Here is a 12,429-nt window from a genome sequence, read left to right as displayed (position 1 = left end):
TGTGTTAAAGAAGAATTTTTCTAGATTTTTTTTTTCTAGTATTCTTAATGGGTTCATGATCGACTAATGCTGCATATTAAACAACAAACATGCTGGTAAAGCACAAGTGATATGTTTATTCCAGAACTAACGGGCATTGCTTTGCTATCATTGAGGAAGATGAACATGGAGAACCCACGCTTGCTTCTGGCTGCATGAAGTATGAAGGTTCAGACTTCCAGTGCAAGGTAAAAGAATGAAATGCCATTAAAATTTAAGATCTCCATGGAGCTTATATAGGGAAACTGCATAAGCAGTTTAAATTTTGGTAGTTTACAACTGCAATTGTAGAATTTTGCACGTTGCCATTTACCACTGAGAAGAACAGGACCAAATAGGCAGAAAGGACACTTAATGGTGTTTGAACAAAGACTGGAATAGAATCATAGCTCGTTAGAGTTCTCTGCAGGAAAAACTCTTTGACAGATAGTAAAAAGTGTTTTCATAAATACATCAACAACAAAAAATAGGGGCAAGGAAAGTCTCCATCCTTTGTTGGATGCAGAAGGGAAAACTGTAACCAAGGATGAGAAAAAGGCTGAGGTACTTAATGCTTTTGCCTCAGCCATCAACAGTAAGAGCAGTTATCCTCAGGGCAGCCAGCCCTGTGAGCTGTAGGCAGGGATGGGGAGCAGAACAGAGCCCCTGCCATCCTGGAGGAAGCAGTTAGTGAAGTAGGCCCCACTGCTGTCGGTGGGGCCAGATGGGATTCATCCAAGGGTACTAAGCTGGAAGCAGAGCTCACTAAGCCACTCTCCCTGCCCACTTCAATGCTATCACTGTTTTGGATAATTTTAAATTTTTAAATCCCTAGGGCTTGAGTTTCTGTATAACACAGCTGTCAGTAGCACTGCTTTTTGGAAGCACTGGTGACTTCAGTTATTGCTGTGAGTGTTTCGGGTTACTGCAAATCAGACCTGAGGTATCATGGTGACCTCCTGAAACTGTTCTTGGTTTTATGTTAGTGCCTTACTTTCAGTTTAATTTTCATGCCCCTTCATCTTTAGTATGTTCTGAATAAGGTTTTAAAGCAAACACTGCTGCTGTGATGGGTACAAGAGAAAAACTTCTAAAGTGATTGGAATATTTTGTCTTTGGAGCAGTATTTATTTAACATGTTATTAACTGGTTTTAACTAACCTTAAAAATTTTACAATTTATGAAAGAGCAACTTAAGTAGAAACCATCTATTTCTGTTCACCAAGTAGAAAAAGTCTCATGAAATATAAAAAAAACCAACATCAAATGTATGCACTTCACGAGATTATATGATGCCTGTCTGCCACTGCGAGGTGATCCTCATATGGTAAATGGTGTGGTTGAAGTGTTTTTTAAATAAAAGATTGTCTGTGCTATGTAGTAGCCATAGCACCACCTGTCCACGTTTTATCTTCAAAATGTGAGCATTAATTCGACTCTCCTTGAACAGGACTCCCCCAAAGCACAGTTACGTCGGACGATTGAGTGCTGCCGAACTGATTTCTGCAATCAGGATTTACAACCAACCTTACCACCTCTGGATAGCACAGGTAAACAATCCTATATGTTCACGCTGCTGCTAGGAAATGCTATCTATGTAGATTCTGTTCTTCCTAATCAGCAGCTAAAAATAAGGAGAAAATGTAATTACAATATTGCACTGATCTGTTTTTTCTGGACTAAGTAGTTTTTATGTTAAGCTGTGTATTATACATCATCCTCTATTTTCACTTTTCCTTTTTGACACGCTCAAGTTAATCTTTTCCTTCATCAGTCACTCATGGTATTTTTAGTCTCTTTCTTAGTGTGCTCATACCTTGATCTGCATGTGATCTCTTGATCTGGTTTTATTTTGGTTCCACAATCTGTTCTTTTTTTAAAAATTTTTTTCTAATCTCTGTTGTGCTTTTGCCATTATGAATGTATCTTAAAAAAGTATTCTGGCATTGTTTACTGTTCTCTACTGTAAATTTATTCTCTTCTTTCTGTTGTTCCCTGTGAAAATAGTTTGTTTTCATGCGCTTAGTCATTCACTGCTAGGCAAGTCGTACTGGTTTAACTGTTGCTTTATACCTTCTCAGAATCTTAACTGCTCTAAATCTTTCTGTTTCTAAGAACAAACTAGACAGGAGTCAACAACTCCAAAATGTCAAGTTAAATCCTTTTGTTGTTGTTGTTGTTGTCATCCAAATGAAATTCTCTGCTTTTCTGGTGTCAGTACTTCCTTCAATACACAGTATATGAAAGTATACCTAAATAAGCTGGTTACAATATATGTTTCATTTATAGACTTTGGAAACTGTACCTTATTTTTCTCTTTCTCTTTTCTGTCAAATAGATGGACTTTTTGATGGCAGCATCCGTTGGATGGCAGTGTTGATTTCTATGGCAGTCTGCATAATTGTCATGGTCATCTTATTTAGCTGCTTTTGTTACAAGTAAGGAAAGGACTTTCTTTATTGGCAAAATTTTTAATTTTGCAAATCGAGTGTAAACAGAGCAGTTGTTTTGTAAATGTACTCAGTTGTTCATATGTAACTTGGAAACCATTGTAATTTAATGTCACATTTCTGTGGGTAGCAGTTTGCATTGCTAGGTAAAACAAAATATTCAAGTCAGAGAATTGTAAGTGAATTTGATCCTTTCCTCTGGCTACAAAGTATGTAGTTTCCTGAGCTGTAGGTGGTCATTGTTCTAGAAATTTCAGAGGAAAGGTTTATGTCAGCCTCATCTGCCACTGTTTGAGGTCCAGTCTGTTAGTTTAAATCAAAATTAAGGGATGTTATGGTAGGCACACAGGCTGTGAGCTGATTATTAAAACGTTGGTTTTCCACCTGACTCATAATCAACTGGCGTGCCTGTACATGCTTTGCAACAACTTCTTAATATGAAAAGGCTATGTAAGTACATTTCAGGGAGAAAAAAGATACAGCAAAATCTGATTCTCTTTTTTTCCTTTTAGAAGATTTCTGAATTTAAATAGCTCCTTTCCTAGATGAATTTGTTACATATTTTGAAGAGTGTTTTGGAGTTCAGCTTAACTCCTGTTACTTTTGCAGGCATTACTGTAAGTCCATGGCAAAGAGGCACTGTTATAATCGTGACCTGGAACAAGATGAAGCATTTATTCCAGCTGGGGAGTCATTAAAAGACCTTATTGACCAGTCACAGAGTTCTGGGAGTGGATCAGGATTACCGTTGTTGGTAAGTCATAAACTAAGATTTTTTTCCTTCTCTGAATTTCTCTCCATCACATACTAAGTTTGGTTTATATCCAATGCCCAGAACACAGCAGCTTATCCATACAGAATGTTAATGTTTTATATGCAGTTATTATGAAAAATGAAGTACAAACTGAGCATGTTTAAAGCTCGTCTCCACGTAATTAAATAAAATGAAGTGCAGAATTAGATAATCTGTTGGCAGCAGCAAAATTTAAAGAAAACTTAGAGCCTACAAACATTAAGATAAAATACAAGAAATGGCTAATACAAGTACCAAATTGAGTGAACTCAGAGATTTTATTTCTTAGTGTCTACTGACCAATAAAATAGACTTGCTTTTATTGACTGATAGAAGTCTTTGGAGAGACCTTATAGCAACCTTTCAGTACCTAAAGAGACCTACAAAAAAGCCAGAGAGGGACTTTTTACAAGGATATGTTGTGACAGGACAACAGGAAATGGCATTTAACTCAAAGGGAGTAGGTTTAGAATGGATATTAGGAAAAGGTTCTTCACTATTAGGGTGGTGAGGTACTGGAATAGTGGAAAATTTCATAGAACGAATCTTAGAATAGGAACAAAATTCACAGCAATCCAAGCTTGACAAGCAGCTTGGCCAGGTATTCTTGGTTAACTGCTGGGTTTCCTTCCTCTGCCTTAATCACTCTTCTTTCTTTTTTTAATTTTTTTTTAAATCTTCTTTAGGTTCAGCGCACTATTGCCAAACAAATTCAGATGGTGAGGCAAGTTGGAAAAGGACGGTATGGTGAAGTGTGGATGGGCAAATGGAGGGGTGAAAAAGTGGCAGTCAAAGTGTTTTTCACCACAGAGGAAGCCAGTTGGTTCCGAGAAACAGAGATTTACCAAACTGTTTTAATGCGTCACGAAAACATCCTTGGTAAGCAAACAGTGCATTGTTCAGCTCCTGGAGGGCTTGTGTGAGGCAGGAGGAGGAGGAGTTCTTAGGGAGTGGCTTGAGGGGTCTGTGGCAGTTTCTGTGGAATAATATGTGCTAATAAAATGTAACTGAAAGGGCAGAATCTTGCTGCTCTTGGTTGAAAACATGTCTGCAGTGTCTTTGCTGGAAGACTGGAGTGGTAATCTCATGAACAGTTAGAATCAGAACTTCTACACTGTCAGTTTTCATAAGGGGGACGCATATCCTCTGATACAATACAAGACAATACAGCTTTAGGAATTATTACTGAATCTGCTGCATTAAAAATTTAAGTACAGATAAACAGTAATTTGGTTTCTGTGTTTCACAGGTTTCATAGCTGCAGATATTAAAGGCACTGGCTCCTGGACTCAGCTTTACTTGATTACAGATTATCATGAAAACGGATCATTGTATGATTTTCTGAAGTGCACAACGCTGGACAACAGGGCTCTCCTCAAACTGGCTTATTCTGCTGCATGTGGGCTGTGCCATCTACACACGGAAATTTACGGGACACAGGGCAAGCCTGCTATTGCACACAGGGACCTGAAGAGTAAAAACATCCTCATAAAGAAAAACGGAACCTGCTGCATTGCGGACTTGGGTCTTGCAGTCAAGTTTAACAGGTAGATGAACAAATGCTCTGTAATGGGCAAGCATTAATGTAATTTTTTTATTTAATGCATCAGATACTCAGTTTAAAAGGAAGATGGAATCATTTGGTTACATGCTTTTTTTTTTTCCAGTTTTGAGAGTAAAATGTTCTTGAATGCTGGTAGGCATCGTGATGAAAATAGATTGTTAAGAGAACAGTTAAAATACTCTTCTTATGGAAAATAAAAGTTTTGTAGAGGAAAGGAAGAGGAGACCACCTAATTTGTTATTCAAAACTGACCTTTTATAGTAATTGCTATAATGAAGTTTCATTATAAATTCTTTCATAGTAAATTTGAACAGTATAAAAGGAGTTGAAATTTAATTGAAGAAGTGATACTATAATAGTAGTATTAAATACTTTATATTTTTAAGTATTTTATTCCTATAGAGCCTAAAAGAAAGCATAAGCCTTTGCAAATAATTTTCTAAGTTGTTACCAAATATATTCATCTTTATACTGATTTTTAATGAATTTTTTTGTATGTTTTCAGTGTCAGGCAAAAGAAACAGTAAACTGTCAACTACCATAGTCACTATGATTTTACTGGATAATCTCTTTCAGGGAAGTACAATGTATTGAGAGGGTAATAAAAGAGAGAATTTAATTTAAATGTGGGAGCTTGGCAGTTTAGTGATTGCATCATACGAGACTTCATATCTTGTCTTGTAATAGTCCACAATTCACTGATTTCCTAATATTTTCATACAGTGACACAAATGAAGTTGATGTTCCCTTGAATACGAGAGTGGGAACAAAACGTTACATGGCTCCAGAAGTCCTGGATGAAAGCCTGAATAAAAACCATTTCCAGCCCTACATCATGGCTGACATCTACAGTTTTGGGCTGATCATTTGGGAAATGGCTCGGCGCTGTGTCACAGGAGGTAAACTTTGAAGTATTCTACGTAGAATCTGCCAGGCCCTTGTGTCACCTCAACAGTGCTTTGATGGGAAATAATGTAACAAGCTTGTTTCATCATGAGGATTGTGTTCTGTAAAAGCAGTAGTAACAGTCTGTCCAGAGAACAGCTTGAAAATCACTGAACTCAACCTTTTTGATTGTTACAGTTTAAGCATCTTGGGCTTTTTTTTTCCCATGTTCAAAAAGCAGAGTGCCTGATTTGGGGGAAACAGTGGGATGCAGATGTATTTCACCCCTGTGAAATTGATAAAATATTATTCTTTCTGTAATTCATCAGACATTATTCTTTCTTGCGTTTCTGATGTCATTCAGTTTTCTCCTGACACATATTTTTGTGACTCATCCTGGCTTTTCAGTCTTTTTTTGCATCCTTACAATTCTTGACCTGTATTTTTCTTCCATCTTACGCTTTCTCTGTGCTTTTTTGTAGCATGTAGTGGATTAGAAGAAGCCAAATTCTTCATTGGGTATCAAAATCAAAGGCACTGCAAGGAATTGTTGTACCTATTAAAGCTACTAAACATAATATTGCAGCTTTTGTAGGGAATGCCTGATTGTTACAGTGAAAATTTCAGATTTTTATCCCAGTAAAACAGTGTGGTTGCTTTGACTTGGCACAAAGTTGAGTTAATGTTTGCTCCTGGCTAAGGACATCTGAGAGTAGATACGTAGATTTATTTATTTTAATGGTCCTTGATCTTTCACAATTATCTCCAGGTATTGTTGAAGAGTATCAGTTGCCATATTATGACATGGTGCCAAATGATCCATCCTATGAGGACATGAGAGAAGTGGTGTGTGTCAAACGCCTGCGCCCCGTCGTGTCAAACAGATGGAATAGTGATGAAGTGAGTGTGGGGAAAGGGAGAGCTGGATCAGTTTGTTCCTTGATGGGGAAGGGTGTTTTAGTTTAGTAAATGTTAAAACATTGTGAAATAGGGACTACATTCAAACATTCTGATACTTTGGGCACCTCACAGCACCAGTAGGAGAAAGATACGCTTGAAATCAATTCAAAAGACTGAATTTTTTATGTATCTTTTCAGTATCTGAGGGGAAGATACCCTTAAGCAGCATCCAAGTATATGGTATATGAATGCTGCTCTACTTGAGACCTGCTGGGTTGTAATAAGTTCAGAGTTTATTGGAGATAAAACTTAAGTTATATTTTATTAATCTTAATGTATATTGCATATTGGTTTGTGGCAGAAGGCATTTCATGGAGTATGAAGCAACTCCTTTGTGGATTTCCTTTTTTTTTTTTTTTTCTTCCCCTTTTTTACTGTTACATTCCAAGACAGGCTGTAACGTAACCAAAATATTTTCATTTTAGATGTGTTTTTAAAGGGCCACAGCTTGAACACAGTAAATAACACAACTGTTTCACATAGCACGTTCAATATGCCATATCCATTCTTCCCCAAAGTCCTTGATTTCTTCTAGGAATTCCAAGTTTTCTCTTTTTTTTTTTTTTTTTTGACTGCTGAAAGAACTGTTGTCACATCTTCATTTTCAATGAAAAAATTCTCTACAGTTTTTCTGACGTAAAAGTGGATATTTTTTATTACTGCCATTTTTATATCACTGTTGTTGAGTTGTAATGAGACATTCTGGTAATGCATCTCTGGGAAATTAAATCAACACTTTTGTTAGTTCCACCTGCTGTAAATAATAGGCTGTGAAGGGAAGGGAAAAGAAGGATTGGCATGTGGATGTTGAGTCTGGATTTTTTTCAGTAGTCCTGTTTATAATAGTTTTCTACCAACAGTTTTGCAGAAAATGTTGCACATTTGGACTTAAGAGTCCTATAATTTGGCCTTGATAGTGAACCAAAATGATGCACCTCAGATCAGGCAGTTGTTACGCTACTGGTCTTTTGTTTTTCATTTTACAGTGTCTAAGAGCAATACTGAAGTTGATGTCTGAATGCTGGGCTCATAATCCTGCCTCAAGGCTCACTGCCTTGAGGATCAAGAAGACACTTGCCAAGATGGTGGAGTCACAAGATGTAAAGATTTGACGTAGGAAAGTGACTTTGGAGAGCAAAGCTGGACTCCTAAATCTTCTCACTCACATGTGGGTGGGGAAGATAGAAATAGGAAAGAGGAAATAACTGAGATTCAGTGTATTTTCTCAGCACACTTCTACAGGCTGCTAATCAAGTCTTTCAGTACTTCATAGACCGTGATACTGAGAGCCTCTACACACTACATGCTACGGATATGGACAGCCTTGATAAAATACACGGTTTGGTTTGGTTTGAGCTGCATTGAGACTTCAGTCATGCTTAGTGAGTCTCCAGTAAAACTCTGGGTACTGAATTGAATGTTCAGATTACAGTGCTTTCTGTGAAAGCCTAACAAGCTATATGGATTCAACAGAGATGGAGAATATAAGCTTTTTTTTTTTTTTTTTTTGCCTTCTACCTGATAAAACCTAGTCAATCCATACCAAGTTTTCGTGAAACAGCCTGTAGGTTATGAATCTATTTGTGATACTACTCAGTTTAACAGTTCCTTATGCCTTTATGTGTGTGCCAGGATTATTTTGCTGTCATTTGGAATATATAAAGAAACCATTTAAATGAACAAAGTTCTATGATCAGGGTTCCATGCATTTTGTGGCTCTACAATGAGAAATTTGCTACAGAATCTTTGCCATTAAGTTATCTTCTGAAATCTCAGTTTTAATTTTATTTCTGTTTTTGTTTGTGTCACAACGAGAACTGCAAAAATGTGAACCTTAATCAGTTCGGGAGTACCTACCTAAGTCTGTAAAGAGCTTGAAACAATCTCTCCTGAGGTGCAACCTGCCTTGGTCATCTCAATTCCGGTCCAGTGATGCAACCAGCATTTTTGCCATAGAATACTTTACATCTTAGCAAAAAGACAATTAATGATGTGTTTTGATTTTTCTACTTTATTGGGACTTACTGACAGGTGCCTGCCATGCTCTGAACTCTTTTCCACAAAGGAGGGGATTTGTCAGCTGTAGGGACGTGCTTTTCCATCATTTGGCCAAAGTAGGCAGGAGATAAGCTTTGAAAGGCTTGTGAACAAGTTTGTTTTACAGACACAAGAGAGGGAAGGCAGGAAGCACTGGGTGCCCAGAAGTTTAGAGAATGCAGTAAAGGTCAGGACCAGGAGAACTGAACACGGGAACTGTTGAAGATCCACAAGGTGCAGAAGATTTTGAGCTGGTTGCCCTGAGGTTAAACACAGGAGGCCACATCTGTGGGCCACTTAGTGCACAGTTACAAAAGTCAAGATGTGAGACAAGGTAAATCAGTTGATCTTTTAAGTTCCAGTTAAGGACATTTGGGAGAAGTGGCATTGAAATTAATTCAAGAAGATACAGTAAGTTGCATAATTGCAAAATTTGGTCTTATTGTGCCAACTATTTGGCCTGCACAGGAAAGTGTAGTTCCTTCCTTTTTGTCACTGACCCTCACAACTTGTTTAAAAGCCAGAACCCTCCATGAGGTTACTGTAAGGCAGAATTACTGATTTATAACTCCTTTGGCACTTCTGCTTTGAATTTAGAAAGCAGTACCATAACTCAAGCTGAAGCATCAAATGCATGAATCATCTGAAGAACGAACACACAGTATTGGAACCATTGAATCTATTTGATAATTTAAGTGCCTATAACTTTGTACTGTAAGTCTTGTTCTTGGTAACTTTAAAAAGGGAAGTTATTTATACAGTGTGTTTTGTGCTTTAGTTAAAAAAAAAAGCCAACAAACACCTAGTTCTAGGTACATGTGTACAATTACATACATGCACACACACACATGCCACAGTCGAGATTTGAAAAAAAAAATTAAGAATAATACTAAAATTGATGGAAAAAATGTTAAAACTTCAGATTGATTTATGCCAGATTATTTGTTGTCTTAAAATATGTACATGGAGATTGTTTTCATATGTGTTTAAATTTCCCTTGAAAATACAACTGATAGAAAACAATATAATGCAGAACTAATGTGATTTGTGAACAATTACAGCCTTCTAGCATGTTACTTTTTTTTGTTTTAATCCTGTAGTTCCCATAATGTAAATGGTCAGGCAAAAGATTGCAGTATTTTTATTTTCTATTGTGATGTACAGACTTTATTTAACAGTTCTACATATTTTATAGAAAACTAGCTATTTCGAGGGACTTTTTTTTTTTTTTTTTAATAAAGTCATTACTTTTGTTTAGTAATGCCTTTAAGTATTAATATGTATTCTGGCTGAGAAGTTGATAGGTGTGTCAACCATGGTTTTAACTTATTTGAAAACATCAAGAGATATATGATAATGTGCCACAATCCTCATGATAAAGGGCTTTTAAAACAAAGAGTTTCTCCGTCCATTGCCAAGAAATCCGTGATGATTTTGAAATGGTGAATCGTGTCTTCGCGCATAATTTTTGCACAGGTAGATGGAAAATGTTTGGTAAAAGCCAAAAAAAGTAAGGAATAAGCTTCTTTTTTTTGTTGTTTTTTCCTTCTCTAGGATTTTTATCGATAAGAAGGAGAAAGTGATGATGTAGGTACCCTGCTAGCTTAAACTTCCAAAGCATGGAGGTCTGATTAAATTAACCCCTTCCTTTTAAAAACATTTTGTCACTTCTTTTTGGAGTTACCACATCATTATTAGCTGTAAACTTGTTTTGTGTATTTTTTGGTTCATTTTTCCCAAGTCTTCAGGAAGCCCCTGCTGGAAACATGAATTTCAACAATTCGAAATTTTCCCCTTGTTTTCTTTGCCATTGTTTAGGCATTTGCAAGGCAATAGGATGGTGATCTTTGGTTAGACATCTTAGGACCTAAATGGATTGTCAAGTGAGCCAACTGCTGCAAGATGGTTTTTTTGAGAGGAAAAAAAATCTTTTTGCCTTAAACGTAATTTTTCAGCACTTCAGTTACTGGGTTCATTCTCAAAGATGTCATGCCTATGTCATTTTTACGGTCCTGAACAGGAGCTTCCTTGATTCCCTGATGCCCAGCAAAATGTTAACACTGAAGTATGTGGTTGCATAAAGCACTTGAGCACATAGCTGTGTTCTGTGCTAAGTCAGCTGTTTGGAGCTGAAGTGTGTCTGTACTGACATTTTAACAGTCATTTGGGAAAAAAAATACGCTCAAAGCTAGCCCATTAATTTTTATGTAATTAAGCACAATTAGTGCAGACTCTAAAGGTAAGTTGTTGCTTTATGCACTGCTGTTGAGTTCAGAAGCCTTTAAGGTCAGGGAGGGTAATAGGATTCTTCTGCTGGATTGTGATTAATTTGATTTTCTTGATCAAAATTTAAAGCATTTGTCATCCAAAAATGTGTCCTCCAGGACAGGCAAATGTGATTTCTTTCTTTTTTTTAATGCAGATATCAAGTGGGTGAAGTATCTTGGGGTCTATCAAGACTGTGCCTTGGAAGTTCTTAAACACCCATATGGAGGGATTTTTTATGTTTATTTAACTTACTCCATGTGATTTCCCTTAGATGGAAAATCTTTTGAGTCACTTATATAATTCTTATTGTTACAGCAACTGAAAGGAAAGTTTTTGTGTCCCTGGTTAGCTTCTAAATTCCCCAGGAAACATGATATTCCTACAGAAAAATGTAGGCTTACATTTTGAGTTTATTCTGACTTTTATTTAATGTAATTTTTCCTCAAGAAACATACAGTGTTCCCAATATCCATCGCTTTTCCCCAATTATTTTCTTAATCAGTCTTTTTTGAGGTCTTGAATAAAATGTAAAATCAGTATTTTAAGTTGCCTCTGTAGTAGTCTAGAGTAAAATGTTAGACCTTGATCTAAATGACCATTTGAATGTGTTTATAAAACAAATCATTTGGATACGTTTCTTCTACTTTATCTTCACAGACTGTATTTTAGTGATCTAAAATGTTTGAAAAGCAGAGATATAAAGTTATAAAACATTCTTTTGCTATTGCAGATATTTTTAAAGGGAAGTTACATGCTCATTTTCTGTGAAATACTAGAATGATTTAGCCCTTCCTCATTCTCCTGACAGTGCCTGTGAGTCAAAAGTCTTTATCCTGTGCCCACAATTTTTATTCCAAGTAGGGGTGGTGATGTCTAAAAGCAGCTGGCAGTGTTGCACAATATGGTGCTTTATGGAGCCACGGTGTATTAGCCTTGGTTGTACAGCAGAAGTGGAGTGCACATAACTTCTGATTTTTTTGACAAATCTAATGTAATTGTTGCTTTGTGATGTTCTACCGTTGAATGCAATTATGGAAGCCCACATCATGTAGTGACGTTTGTGCTCTGACATGACATGCCCAAAATGAAATGTACTATATTGTATACAAAGAAGAAAAAATAACATTGTAGTTAACCTAGAGAAGATGTAAATAAAATATGAAAGAAGAGTGGAACGAGACAAATGGTCACACTCTCGTGTGTGTTATATGCCAGAAGTGTAGAATACTATAAAAATGTAACACACTAATGTATTTTGTACAGCATCTGCTTTAGAAGGTGCCTTATTGAGTTTACCATGAATTGCTTGTTCTGTACACAGATTATGTCCAATGTATCATTTTTAAGTAAATAACCTTATTTTAGTACACATTAGTAATGTGTTTTGTTACCATAAGATTTTGCCTTAAAAATGTACTGACTTGGAAATCATAATACTGTAACTAAATAATTCC

At 36.5% G+C, this 12,429-nt stretch overlaps 1 protein-coding gene across 1 annotated transcript in view; it reads left to right on the top strand.

Annotated features, from left to right (window-relative positions):
• The window catches only part of BMPR1A (bone morphogenetic protein receptor type 1A), a 77,702-nt gene extending 65,360 nt beyond the window's left edge, over positions 1–12,342 (top strand). Inside the window, exons 5-13 of the mRNA XM_050336643.1 lie at positions 125–227; positions 1,469–1,568; positions 2,357–2,456; positions 3,078–3,222; positions 3,948–4,140; positions 4,511–4,808; positions 5,549–5,724; positions 6,480–6,610; positions 7,657–12,342. Of these exons, the coding sequence (XP_050192600.1) occupies positions 125–227; positions 1,469–1,568; positions 2,357–2,456; positions 3,078–3,222; positions 3,948–4,140; positions 4,511–4,808; positions 5,549–5,724; positions 6,480–6,610; positions 7,657–7,782 (1,372 nt within the window). The 3' untranslated portion in view covers positions 7,783–12,342. The remainder of the gene's footprint in view (positions 1–124; positions 228–1,468; positions 1,569–2,356; positions 2,457–3,077; positions 3,223–3,947; positions 4,141–4,510; positions 4,809–5,548; positions 5,725–6,479; positions 6,611–7,656) is intronic.
• Positions 12,343–12,429: the final 87 nt, after the last annotated feature.

Source organism: Myiozetetes cayanensis, unplaced genomic scaffold (assembly GCF_022539395.1).
Source record: "Myiozetetes cayanensis isolate MyiCay16 unplaced genomic scaffold, myiCay2020 scf10, whole genome shotgun sequence".
NCBI classification, from domain to species: Eukaryota; Metazoa; Chordata; class Aves; order Passeriformes; family Tyrannidae; genus Myiozetetes; species Myiozetetes cayanensis.
Note: the sequence above shows the minus strand (reverse complement) of the source record. Positions and strands in the feature narration are given on the sequence as shown.